Source organism: Oncorhynchus keta, chromosome 29, assembly GCF_023373465.1.
Source record: "Oncorhynchus keta strain PuntledgeMale-10-30-2019 chromosome 29, Oket_V2, whole genome shotgun sequence".
In the NCBI taxonomy this organism is placed as follows: domain Eukaryota; kingdom Metazoa; phylum Chordata; class Actinopteri; order Salmoniformes; family Salmonidae; genus Oncorhynchus; species Oncorhynchus keta.
In genome coordinates this window covers 26,544,674-26,559,210 of record NC_068449.1, presented here as the reverse complement: position 1 = coordinate 26,559,210, position 14,537 = coordinate 26,544,674, and the positions used below count along the sequence as shown (strand labels likewise).

At 42.3% G+C, this 14,537-nt stretch overlaps 1 protein-coding gene across 2 annotated transcripts in view; it reads left to right on the top strand.

Annotated features, from left to right (window-relative positions):
- The window catches only part of LOC118362633 (gamma-aminobutyric acid receptor subunit alpha-2-like), a 41,091-nt gene extending 27,059 nt beyond the window's left edge, over positions 1 to 14,032 (top strand). For both annotated transcript variants that reach the window (XM_035743130.2, XM_035743129.2), the window contains exons 7-10: positions 5,039 to 5,182; positions 5,484 to 5,636; positions 11,071 to 11,273; positions 13,189 to 14,032. In XM_035743130.2, the coding sequence (XP_035599023.1) occupies positions 5,039 to 5,182; positions 5,484 to 5,636; positions 11,071 to 11,273; positions 13,189 to 13,494 (806 nt within the window). In that variant the 3' untranslated portion in view covers positions 13,495 to 14,032. The remainder of the gene's footprint in view (positions 1 to 5,038; positions 5,183 to 5,483; positions 5,637 to 11,070; positions 11,274 to 13,188) is intronic.
- Positions 14,033 to 14,537: the final 505 nt, after the last annotated feature.

Here is a 14,537-nt window from a genome sequence, read left to right as displayed (position 1 = left end):
CTTGAAGACATCACCAATAGATGGATAGTGAAAGGAGATTTTACTCTGGACTACCAACCAAGTCATGTCAGATCAGTGATTATTTCTTTATATATAGCCTATGCTCATTGATCATCATTGATCTAATAGGCCTGTATTTTTATCAACGATTATTTCAAGAACGGGAGAATCCATCCATTAATATATTCAAACAGAGCCTAAGAATAGTTGCTTTGCACATGTAGGGTGGTCCTTGAGATGCCTCTTCTCCCACAGACAGGTGCTATAGGTTTATAATGGTAGCAGACGCTTTTATCCAAAGCGACTTACAGTCATGTGTGCATACATTCTACGTATGGGTGGTCCCGGGGATCAAACCCACTACCCTGGTGTTACAAGCGCCATGCTCTACCAACTGAGCTACAGAAGGACCACGTAATGCAAGATAGAGGCCACGCTATCTCTCGTCAGAGATTGCTTTATTGTGGGAGATTGCTAAATATTACCTTTTTATCCAAGACAGGGTAAATATATTGTTTCAGGTGATAATAAAACATGTTTTGTTTAGTTATTCAGACGACTCTGTCACACCTGTGGGGGTCATAGAGCAAAATGGAGAACACCATTGTGTTTGTGAGAATCTCCCCTTTCCATAGAGTGAAATGCTATAGCGATTTTCGGGATGTTTCATGGTCTGACAAACACCGCTGTGGTTTTGTCTACCTTCGCAGACGATGCAAAAAAACATATCTCTTGCGTAAACTGACGTATTTTGATGTGGATTTTTTATTATACTACTTATATTGACGCACCAGTGATAATGATGTGCTAAAAGAGCAAGGATTTCCTTGTTACTGAAGCCAGCATATCTAACTCCGGCATTTCAAAGGTGGCACGGCACGCACAGCAACAGGGAGCTAGTGTCACATTCTGACCTTAGTTCTTTTGTTATGTCTTTGTTTTAGTATGGTCAGGGCGTGAGTTGGGTGGGTTGTCTATGTTTGTTTTTCTATGTTGTGTTTTGTGTTTGGCCTGGTATGGTTCTCAATCAGAGGCAGGTGTCTTTAGTTGTCTCTGATTGAGAATCATACTTAGGTAGCCTTTTCCCACCTGTGTTTCGTGGGTGATTATTTTCTGTTTAGTGTGTTTTGCACCTGACGGAGCTGTTTCGGTTGTGCTTTTTGTTTCTTTATTTGATAGTGTTCAGTTTAAATAAATAACATGAACACGTACCACGCTGCGCTTGATCCTCACCTTCTTCCACCGACGACCGTTACAGAACCACCCACCACCAAATGACCAAGCAGCGTGGTATCGGGCAGCGGTAGAAATCTCAGGACTCATGGACATGGGAGGAGATTCTGGACGGAGAAGGACCCTGGGCACAGGCTGGGGAATATCGCCGCCCCAAGGCAGAGCTGGAGGCAGCGAAAGCTGAGCGGCGGTGGTATGAGGAGGCAACTCTCCGTGCTTACCGTGGAGAGAGGTGGACCGGGCAGGCACCATGTTATGCCGTGAGGCGCACGGTGTCCCTGGTGCGCAGGCATAGCCCGGTGCGTTACATCGCAGCGCCTCGTATCGGCCGGGCTAGAGAGGGCATCGAGCCAGGTGACATGAAGCCGGCTCAGCGCATCTGGTCTCCAGTGCGTCATGGTACCAGCCCTACGCACGGTGTCCCCGGTTCGCCAGCACAGCCCAGTGCGGTCTGTTCCACCTCGCGGCACTTGCCTGGCGACGGGGAATATCCAGCCAGGTAGGGTTGTGCAGGCTCGGTGCACGAGACCTCCAAGTGTGCCTCCACGGTCTGGTCTATCTGGTGCCTCCTCCACGCACCAGGCCTCCGGTGGAAGCCCCACGCACCAGGCGGTCTCTCCGTCTCTTTCCTCCAGGTGCTCCCTCCTGTCCAGCGCTGCCAGAGTCTCCCGTCTGTCCTGAGCTGCCGGAGTCTCCCGTCTGTCCTGAGCTGCCGGAGTCTCCCGTCTGTCCTGAGCTGCCGGAGTCTCCCGTCTGCCCTGAGCTGCCGGAGTCTCCCGTCTGCCCTGAGCTGCCGGAGTCTCCCGTCTGTCCTGAGCTGCCGGAGCTGCCCGTCTGTCCTGAGCTGCCGGATCTGCCCGTCTGTCCTGAGCTGCCGGAGCTGCCCTTCACGTCGGAGCTGCCTGAGTCTCCCGCCTGTCCGGCGCTGCCGGAATCTCCCGTCCATTCGGGACCCGTTGCTAGGGTCCCCAGTCCGAGGTCGGCGCCGAGGATCGCTGCTCAAAAGGCGCCACGGAGGCAGGTTAAGAAGCGGGTAAGGACTATGATGGAGTGGGGTCCATGTCCCGCACCAGAGCCGCCACCGCGGACAGACACCCACCCAGACCCTCCCCTATAGGTTCAGGTTTTGCGGCCGGAGTCCGCACCTTTTTGTTTCTTTGTTTGATAGTGTTCAGTTTAAATAAATAACATGAACAAGTACCACGCTGTGCTTTGGTCCTCACCTTCTTCCACTGACGACCGTTACAGCCAGAGATGTATGCAATTATTAACCAAATCCCTTACTTTAATCACAGGTTGACTTTTATTGCCAAGAGTCTTGTCCTGGAGGAAGAACTGAGCAGTTTACCATTAGATAGGCCAGCTATAATGTCAAAATTGGCTAGATTATGAAAATAAAAATACGTTTTTAAAGTACTATCTCTTCACTTGGTCCTAATTCAAAATTACAATGCTTGTCTTTCATAATTTAATATAATTTGGTCAGTTATGTATTTTTTAAATATATTTTTTATTTATTTCACCTTTATTTAAATAGGCCATATTGGCGAAATTATTACAGTATGTCAAAATAAACACTGGGGTGATAGATGTGCAGAAGATGAGTGTGCAAAGGAGCAAAATAAATTACAATATGGTGATGAGGTAGTTGAATGCGCTATTTACAGATTTGCTATGTGCAATGATCTGTGAGCTGCTCTGACAGCTGGTGCTTAAAGCTAGTGAGGGAGATATGAGTCTGCAGCTTCAGTGATCTTTGCAGTTCATTCCAGTCATTGGCAGCAGAGAACTGGAAGGAAAGGCGGTTGAAGGAGAAGTTGGCTTTGGGGGTGACCAGTGAAATATACCTGCTGGAGTGCGTGCTGTGGATGGGTGCTGCTATGGTGACCAGCGAGCAGAGATAAGGTGGGGCTTTACCTAGCAACGACTTATAGATGACCTGGAGCCAGTGGGTTTGACAACGGATATGAAGCGAGGGCCAGCCAACGAGAACATACAGGTCGCAGTGGTGGGAAGTATATGTGGCTTTGGTGACAAAACGGATGGCACTGTGATAGACTGCATCCAATTTGCTGAGTAGAGTGCTGGAGGTTATTTTGTAAATGACATCGCCGAACTCAAGGATCGGTAGGATAGTCAGTTTTACTAGGGTATGTTTGGCAGAGTGAGTGAAGGCTCCTTTGTTACGAAATAGGAAGCCAATTCTAGATTTCATTTTTTGATTGGGGATGCTTAATGTAAGTCTGGAAGGAGAGTTTACAGTCTAACCAGACACCTAGGTATTTGTAGTTGTCCACATATTCTAAGTCAGAACCGTCCAGAGCAGTGTTGCTAGATGGGTGGGTAAGTGTGGGCAGCGATCGGTTGAAGAGCATGCATTTAGTTTTGCTTGCATTTAAGAGCAGTTGGAGGCCACGGAAGGAGAGTTGTATGGCATTGAAGCTCATCTGGAGGTTAGTTAACACAGTGTCCAAAGAAGGGCCAGAAGTATACAGAATGGTGTCGTCTGCGTAGAGGTTGATCAGAGAATCACCAGCAGCAGGAGCGACATAATTGATGTATACAGAGAAAAGAGTCGGCCTGAGAATTGAACCCTGTGGCACCCCCATAGAGACAGCCAGAGGCCCGGACAACAGACCCTCCAATTTGACACACTGAACTCTATCAGAGAAGTAGTTGGTGAACTAGGAGAGGCAATCATTTGAGAAACCAAGGCTATCGAGTCTACCGATGAGGATGTGGTGATTGACAGAGTCGAAAGCCTTGGCCAGGTCTATGAATAGGGCTGCACAGTTTTGTTTCTTACCGATGGCGGTTATGATATCGTTTAGGACCTTGAGCGTGGCTGAGGTGCACCCATGACCAGCTCGGAAACCAGATTGCATAGCAGATAAGGTACGGTGGGATTTGAAATGGTCGGTGATCTGTTTGTTAACTTGGCTTTCGAAGACCTTAGAAGGGTAGGGTAGGATAGATGTAGGTCTGTAGTAGTTTGGGTCTAGAGTGTCTCCGCCTTTGAAGAGGGGGATGACCGCGGCAGCTTTCCAATCTTTGGGGATCTCAGACGATACGTATTCTCAATTTTTGCGAATTTATCGGTGGTGACAGTGTTTCCTAGCCTCAGTGCAGTGGGCAGCTGGGAGGAGGTGCTCTTATTCTCCATGGACTTTAGTGTCCCAGAACATTTTGAATGGGGCATCCTTATTTAAGATGGTGAGGAAAGCCCGTTTAAAGAATAACCAGGCATCCTCTACTGACAGAATGGGGTCAATATCCTTCTAGGATACCCGGGCCAGGTCAATTTAGAAAGCCCTGCTCGCTGAAGTGTTTTAGGGAGACCGTAATGAGTGATGGTCGCTTGACCCATTACGGACGCAGGCAATGAGGCAGTGATCGCTGAGATCCTGGTTGAAGACAGCAGAGGTGTATTTGGATGGCTATGTTTGGCTTTGAAGGTTCAGAGTTTGTTGTTGGCATGTCATGCCTAAGTTTGCTAATCTTGGCAATGAAAAAGTCATTAAAGTTGTTGGCAATATCAGAGGGTTTTGTGATGAATGAGCTATCTGATTCAATGAAGTACAGTATGTAGCTGAGTTTGCCTTTTTGCCCCAAATGTATTTTAATGTGCTCCAAAACTTTTTATTATATTCCTTTATATAATTTATCTTTGTTTCATAGTACAGTTTCTCCTTACTTTTGTTTAGTTTAGTCACATTTACAATTAATCAATTTACAGTACATTTGCCAATCAGCTGTTGCGCCAGACTTATTGTACAGACTTATTGACCTTTATTACTTTCTGCAGATGCTTACACAATGGCTGAAGTGACGTACATTTGGACTCGAAATGCATCAGCGTCAGTGGAGGTAGCAGGAGATGGATCCAGACTGAACCAGTATCACCTTCAGGGCCAAACTGTCGGGACAGAGACCATTAAATCAAGCACAGGTGAGTCTAGACCAGAATAATCCAAAAATGGTGTGCTCGAATCAAATAGTCTTTTAAAGAAAAGTATTTCGGTGAAGGGTTGGAAAGGAAACGTCAACTGGAAAATGAAAACCCACACTCGCTAGTAATAGTATCCTGTGAGTGTGTGTTTTCTAGTTGATGAGTCTACACCAGTACCCATTATTGGATCTGAGCAGCGACACCAAGCAGAGACAACAATCTCCTGAACCAATATTTTAAAAAATACAATTATCACACCACACTCTCACCTGTATTTGTTCTGCTTCTTCCCTGTCTGTAGGTGAGTACACCGTCATGACAGCCCACTTCCACCTGAAGAGGAAGATTGGCTACTTTGTGATCCAGACTTACCTGCCGTGCATCATGACCGTCATCCTCTCCCAGGTCTCCTTCTGGCTCAACCGAGAGTCTGTACCCGCCAGAACTGTCTTTGGTAAGCACTTTCTCACACAATTACTTGATCACAGCAAATAGCGAATACTACCACAACGGTGCCATGTTTGCAACGTCTCATATGTGATTTTGTCTTTAGTCAGGCTGAACATGTTTGCCTATGTAGTCAAGTAAAACATATTATTCCACTGGAAGTCTCTGCTACTCAATGTTCAGGTCAAACATATTGATGGTCAAGTCAAACAAGTCATATATTCAATTTTTCTAGTCAATCAGCCCTTGTCAGATAAAATGCATTCCACCTTAGCTAGTTCAAACACCTGTTACTCTACAGTCAGGCCAAACAACAGCCTGGTCAAATGGTCAGATACAGTAAGTCACATGCTGCACATACACTCCTATCCCTGAGCAGGCTAACACTATCAGAGCATCACAGCATGCTTATCACAAGAAGCCCAGTCGACCCACATAAAAAATAAATAAAAGCCCAGACCCTTATATCCTATTTGGAAATGTCAGGGACCTGTCGGTCTCTAAACTGGGGCTTCTATACACTCTCTCCGTCTGCCCCATAATGTAGATTCCCCTATTTTAATCAGCGCTAATTATGCATTGCAGTTCCATGTATTCAGAGCCAGTCAGTGTATTCACAACCTTAATGACATGAAGATTATGTTCTGTATCAGTTGAATGGTTTAACATTACGGGAACTGGAATGGTTTTTAATAGGCCTTTTAGAGGAGCAAATTCATGGCTTTTAAGTTGACTTAACATCAAACTACCACTTTAGCCCTCAATGTAAACACAGACCACAGGCATATTAAAGATCAGCTACTCTAAATGCCCGTGGTTGCCAACATAACAGACAACATAACTTTTGCAGTTTTGTCTTTACATGCATTGTTGTTGGTTTAAATTATTGTAGAATAGTTTCTAAAGTTTTGGGAAATAGTATATCCATCTAATTGTTTTCCTTTGAATACTTCTATATTATGAGTCCTTTCTTTTTCTTATTGTTTACATTTTGGGGTCAACTCACCATACAAATTCAACACCTGCAGGATTTTCTGTCTATACTTTTAATTTGTTCACAATTCTCCCTCAGTCTTCTAGTGCATCAAACAGATTGATAACTATTATAAAAATGTTCAATGATAATTCTCATGAATATCACTCATTGAGACAGTCTAGCTCAGCATTTCCTAAACTTGGTCCTCAGGACCCCAAGGAGTGCACGTTTTGGTTTTTGCCATTACACTACAAAACACATTAAAATGATCAAAGCTTGATGATTAGATTATTATTTGAATCCGCTGTGTAGTGCTAGGGCAAAAACCAAAACGTGCATCCCTTGGGGTCCTGAGGCCCGAGCTTGGGAAACCCTGGTCTAGCTATTCATGCAAGGTTATTAAACATTTCATATTCAGATAATAGCTGTTAAATCCAGCTTTCTAGAGGGGCCAAAGAACTGTGGCGACTGCTCCTTCTTTTCATTGGGATTTGGCATATTCTACACTGAAAGAGTGAACAGGTTTCATGAAGTTGTTATGAATATGCTTGAAAGGGGATCTGAACCTCCTGATTATTATTATTATTATATCTAGCCTCGGTTTCAATTATCCTCATTATGAAATGCCAGTGATAACAAGGCGTGCTTTGATGTGGGTGTCTCTTTTGTGTGTTCGAACGTGGGAAGCGATGGTACATTCGCTCTGCCAAAACAGTACACAGTTAGTTATTCACCCTTCCAGATAACCTAACCAGGTCTTGTCTGGAAGTAGGCTAGACTAGCTAGCGAGCTAACCAACTTCTTTCACCAATTAGCTTCAGCCGGCTGGTGTGGGACCATGTGAAAGTTGATTTGACTTTGAATAGCCTAGCTCTGTGGCTAGTTAGGGACCGTCAATAAATTACACAATATGTTCAGGTTGCATATCTTTAGTTGTCTCATTAAATGCTTTCAATATTTGCATATTAATTTCTAAAATGTATAGTTGGTTTGAGTTTTTTTAAGTAATTGAAATTTGGAGCTATTGACATTTAAAAGATTGTCTAATGTACTTTTACTGATGGTCCCTAACTAGCCCCATAGGGATATCGAATGTCAAACCAAATGGACCATGGTCATTACGATCGGGTCCCGTGCAGCTGCACTCCGAATTGATGATTACTTGGGTGCTGCCAGCTGTGGGCAGGATTGAAATAAACCCAACCCAAGGAAAACTGTTACGGTACCCTTCATTCTGTGACAAACAATTGTTTTTGTAATTATCTCGCAAATCTCAGTTTTGGATGAGACTTTATGACGAAAATGATCCTATTTACACTTTGTAGTACATTTTGACACTACCATAATTGTTTCTGACTAATGTCGATGCCACAATGTCCGTTTTCTACCAGAAAAGTTATTTATTGCTTTCAGTTGCTCTTTAAAGGCACACTGTAACTTGTAACACTGTGGTAGCTAGGAATGAGTTACATAAACAACGATGTCCGACAAACTCCTAACAAATATCTCACAAGTACACTGTAACATTAAGGTCTTGATTCAATCCATAGCACTGAAGATCTGCGCTGTAGCGCAATTGAAATTTAAAGGCACTGTTCTCGTGTTCGCGGAGACTGCATTTACAGTAAACGGTGCATATATTGGCTCAATCGGAAATAAATTGCGCTATAATGCAGATTTTCAGCAAAGGCCATCTAAGGAAAAGTGTTCCTTTTAGAACTGTGTTCCTTGTTGTCTCAGTTCTATGAGATCTGGCTCTGTGGTGGTGTTCTGGTTAAATTATTTATGTAGTCACCACTTCAAGCCTCCAAAGCATATCCCCACAGGGCGTTTTATCCTCGCAATCGGAGGATTGTTATTTTACCCTTTTAGCCTGCGGTATGTTGTTTGATGTAGTTTCATGTTTCCTCAAATGCAATGAAAAAAAGCCACAAAAAAACCTATCCATCAGCAGCCATGTGGGGAACAAACATCCATTATTTCAATGCCAATGTCATCTTAGTCAGAGGTTTGAAGGAAGAAATGATAACTCGTTGTCTATTTACATGCCTGTGTCTGCATGTTTAGAGTACACAATGACAATGTGTAGATTGTCAATGGAAAACATGTTTTCCAGATTTGTTTATCCTCTCACCTTCACCTGCAATGCAGTAATCGAAGTGTATTTTTTCTCCCTGAAAATGACGAGGCCAGGGAATTAATAAAGAGACAGGAAGACGCTTTGTATTTGCTTTGACTGAATTCATAGAACAGGGACTTGAGGGGGAGAGACACCTATTGATTATTTACGAGGAAACTCAAGGAAGCGGAGGAAATATGGTGGATGTCTGTGTTATTTCTGTGTGTATTCCCGTGTATGTAGGAGTACAGGTCTGGAGTGATGCAACATCAAAAGGAAAACACATTATCCTCTCAAAGCATTGGAGTGGTTTGATAGGGTGGGATTCCCGCATGTCCTCCAGCACCTGATAGTCTTTATGCACCATGCCGAGTACTTCATATCAGCTTGTTGGTAATACTTTACTTGAACTGCACTGCCGAAATGCCTTCTTAAACACATCATAGAAATGATGTGCTAGACATCATAAAAGGTCATGACAAACAGCTCACCTTTGACTTGAGATAATTGAACAGTAAAACATATTTTTCCAGATATTTATCTATATATCGTGACTGTGTTATATAAATACTATTTTTGTTAGGACTGTCAAAGTAAACGCGTTAATAACGCGTCTAACTCGTGACATGCTTATCGGCGTACATTTTTGGGACGCCATTAATCACAGCTTTATATCTTCACTGCACAGAATCTTAACACATCGATCCCACCAACAGCGTCTTTGCACAACATGGTACGAAGCATCATCAAGATATGTGTGAAACATAAGATCAACATTCACCTTCTGCTACCATTTCTGTCAAGCCGTCTACACATACAGGTTGATGAATACATTCGATAAATCCAACGTTATGCACCACACAGAACGAACTGCAACTGCCTCTTCAATGACGCAGATTTGTGCGCAAGTCACGGACCACTTGCGAGCCACTATTTTTGGGGGTTTGATAACAAAATATATTTAGCTAGCTAGTTATGTTACTTGACCACAGGAAGAACTGACATTTTATTTATTTTATTTTTTATTTAACCTTTATTTAACCAGGCATTTTTATTTACAATTACGGCCTACCAAAAGGCAAAAGGCTTCCTGCGGGGACGGGGACTTGGATAAAACATTTTTTTTTAGGACAAAACACACATCATGACAAGAGAGACACCACAACATAACATAAAGAGAGACCTAAGACAACACAGCATGGTAGCAACACAACATGACTTCAACATGGTAGCAACACAACATGACAACAACATGGCAGCATCACAACATGGTAGCAGCACAAAACATTGTGCAAACATTATTGGGCACAGACAACAGCACAAAGGGCAAGAAGGTAGAGACATCAATACATCACGAAAAGGAATAGGCTACTCAAAGAGATGCTTTTGTGTGTGTGTAAGAGAGGATGTGTATGAGAACGGGATTAAGTGGGAGAGTTCGATTTGCCTTGTCCCGTTTCCTGGGTGAATGGAGATTTCTGAAGGACCAACGGAATGGCCTAAAATGTTCAAACTCCGCTCTCCCCGGGCACTGAGCCTTGCAAAATGAACTTGCCCGGCAAGAGCGAGAGGAGGGTGTAAGCGGGAGAGTGTATAGGCCTATGGGTGTAAAGTTATCTGAACAGTACAGATGGTAACAGTGCTTTCATAACATTGTTAGACAAGTTTAAAAGCTCTTTTAGAATGTTTGAAGCCTTAACAGTACTTAAAGCTGTGTTTGTGTGTGTGTGTGTCACTTCAAGAATATTGATAAGATGGAGTAGGCTTACTTAACCATCGTGTGTGTGTGTGTGGTGTGTGTGTGTAAGAATATTGATAAGATGGAGTAGGCTTACTTAACCATTGGGAGTGTTAGTAAGCTGTATGTTAGTGACTTTTGTGTTTACTGTGAAAATTAAATTAAAACAGTCTAATTTTGTGTTTCTGTCCCCAATCAATGCATAGTATGCCTGAAACTCAATGCACAGTTTTTTTGTGGAAAAAGCTTTATTTAGGGCCATTAACTCTATTAAATTATTGTAATAATGAGTTTTCCCCAGGTTTTCACAGTAACAGCAGACACAGTAGTTACATCTTGAAAGAATGCTTCATTCAACACACATAGAGGTGTTTGCCACTACATGTGGGAATACTTAGCCTACCAGGGAATCATCCACATGAATAATCGATTGTCATTGTGGATGGAAATACCATTTTATGTTACACATGGAAATACAAGTGAACAAGGAAAGAACTACAGTACTCTTCACTTACTGCAGATGGAATTACTAGTATTAATCATTGAAATGAATTGTCAACATGTGTGATTTGGATGGTGATCACGTTTCTCTTATTGTGATGACACAGGTGTGACCACCGTGCTCACTATGACGACTCTCAGTATCAGTGCCCGTAACTCTCTGCCGAAGGTGGCCTACGCCACGGCCATGGATTGGTTCATCGCAGTATGCTACGCCTTTGTGTTCTCTGCCCTCATCGAGTTTGCTACAGTCAACTACTTCACTAAAAGAGGCTGGGCCTGGGACGGCAAAAGTGTGGTCAACGTCAAGGTAACCAGGGCAACCCCACTGACCACTGACAGTCCTATATTGCTGTTCATTAAATTGAATGTCACATGCAATCCTGCATTTGAGTTAACACTGCATCTTTATCATGGTACTGTACTCACTAATAGCAGTTTTCATTCAGTAATGCAATAAGAGGTATGTGCAGAACAAGTGAACAACGGCTGTCAAGACAAATACAAATCTGAACAATGTCATACATTCGATTAATGTACAGATTCTACAGCCCCATGGCATTGCAGAGATACATGTCAAGGAAATGCAAAGACCTACCTATGAAGCATATAAATAAATATATTATATTCAAAGCAAGCCAGGCTCTCTAATACTCAGAAGTGTTTGCCTGAATATCCATGTTGAGATATTGCATCTGAAGCGATACCTTATTAAAAGAGAGGGAGGGATGAAAGAAAGAAAGGAAGATAAAATGAGATGAGGAGCTGCATGTTGGTGCTTCAAAAGCAGAGGTGAAACGCACAAATGATCTGTGATCTCTCAAGTAGGACATGGTTGATACAGTTACAGTGCCTTCGGAAAGTATTCATACCCCTTGGCTTATTCCACATTTTGTTGTGTTGCAGCCTGAATTCAAAATGGATTAAATAGATTTGTGTTCTTCTCACCGACCTACACACAGTACCCAATAATGACAAAGTGAAAACAGGTTTTTAGACATTTTTGCAAATGTATTGAACATTTCATACAGAAATATGTCATTTACATAAGTATTCACACCCCTGAGTCAGTACATATTAGAATCACCTTTGGCAGTGATTATGGCTGTCTTTCTGGGGAAGTTTCTAAGAGCTTTGCACAGCTGAATTGTACAATATTAGCATATTATTCAATATTTGCATAAAAATTATTCAAGCCACATCAAGTTGGTTGTTGATTATTGCGTATCTTGATGTTCAAGCCGATTTAAGTCAAAACTGTAGCTCGGCAGTTCAGGAACATTCAATGTAATCTTGATAAGCAACTCCAGTGTAAATTTGGCCTTGTGTTTTAGGTTATTGATCTGCTGAAAGGTGAATTCATCTCCCAGTGTCTGTTGGAAAGCAGATTGCACCAGATTTTCCTCTAGAATTTTGCCTATGCTTAGCTGTATTCCGTTTCCCCCCCCTATTAAACTCCCTAGTCTTTGCCGATGACAAGCATACCCATAACATGATGCAGCCACCACCATGCTTGAAAAAATTAAGAGTGGTACTTAGTGTTGTGTTGGATTTGCCCCAAACATAACGCTTTGTATTCAGGATATAAAGTTAATTTCTTTGCCACATTTTTTGATAATTACACTTTCTTCCCACAACTCACATACTCAGAGGAATGTATGTGACAGTGACAGTGATGGGTGTGCTTTTACTTCAGCTTAACTACTGAACTGGTTGAAACCTTAGACATATCCTGCCATAATACAGATTTGATAAGTGAGGCCAATTAGAATGGTCATGAGAGACTTCAAAGAGATTCACACTCCGTAAGGACCTCAAGGTTACTGTTCATTTCAATCCAAATTGATATTGAAAGGAAACTCCATAAGGCTTAACAGGCAATTTAGCAGATTATACACTTTTTTGGTAATACATCATAGATGGTTAAAGGCAGAATCATAATTACTGTGAAAAAGCTACTGTACAACAGATGCTCCATTTTCAAATCAGAAGAATCATTTCAAACACATTATGGTGTCTGGATATTGTGCCTTGAGATGAGCTTTTAGCTGTGTGAGTGGTATTGAGAAAACAAATGCAATGATCTAGTAACAATCAAACACTTGAAGGGTCAGTTAGCTTTCATAGTAGTATTACCTCTGGCTTGTAGTGTCTCTCATTGTATTACAACCAGTAATTCATTACAACCAATCTCTAATGTGTATTTTATTTCTCTCCTACAACAGAAGAAGGAGGCATCCGTCACGAAGAAGAACAATGCCTACGCTGTTGCCGTGGCAAACTACGCTCCAAACATCATCAAGGACCAAGGTGGTATGCCCACCATCTCCAAGAGTGCCACCTCTGACCCCAACAAGGCCAAGCCAGAGGTCAAGCCCGAGCAGAACAAGAAGACCTTCAACAGCGTCAGCAAAATCGACCGTATGTCCCGGATTATGTTCCCTGTGCTCTTCAGTGGTTTCAACCTGGTCTACTGGGCCACCTACCTGAACAGAGAACCAGTCATAAAGGACATGGTCCCGTCCAAATGAATACAAAATATTCACTTTGCAAGGAGACAGGATTCACTTTACACAGCTGACCCAGGACTGATGATCTGTGTGCTTTTATGTGTGTGAGTTTGGTTACATGGAGCCGTGGCATGCACTGGAGTCAATATGGTTGCTTTCTTTTGTAGGCGCATTCATTACGAGGAGATACCCAGGTAAATGATTACTAACTTCTAGTTGAATTGTAATTAGTTTGAGAGATTATACTTGTAAAGAGGTTAACATTTAACGATTGTTTGTTTATAGTGATGTAAGGATCTTGTAGTTACATACATGAAGAAACCACTGGTGCTTTCTCTAACTTCTATTTGAACCTCCAAGAAACCAACAGCCATAATTCAGTCAAGACAAAAAATAGTTACCAACTCCTAGTTATAACCCTGTATTGAAGCCTCCTGTATAAGAAAGCACAGACAACCATTTCCTGTTTTTGTTCCATTATTAACCTATATCATGCTCTTCATATCTTACGATTTAATCGGATCAAATTCATAAGTTGGAAATAAAGACCGTACAGTCATGTTGCACCATTTTTTCATCACACAGTGAACACAGATCTACACAAATGAGTGTTGATCCTGCAGGTTCCGGCAGTACACAGCTAGACTCACCATAAGGTCAGGGATGGATGAAGGATCACTTCCTATCACTTCCTATCGTAGGCTCAAAGACACTGTGACAGAGGACAGTGAATAGACAGTGTGAGTAAGGCTTGCAGGAATGTACTGTGTGCCAATATTTAATAGCACTGTTATCTATCATAGAGTTATGACTCCTAATGACTCAAGTATGTGATTTCCTGTTGTCACCATTTTATATGCAATGTAGCTTTTTTTCTTTGATGCAGATCAAAGGACCCAGATGCATACAGTGGAGTTGGAAATGATTGACACCATTGATAAAAATGAGAAAAAACAACTATAAAATAAATCATTTAAATATTGAGCTATATTGTATGCATGTTATATGCTTTAAAAAATGGCCCCCAGGACAAGCAAAGATCCACCTCCCATATTTTACAGTAG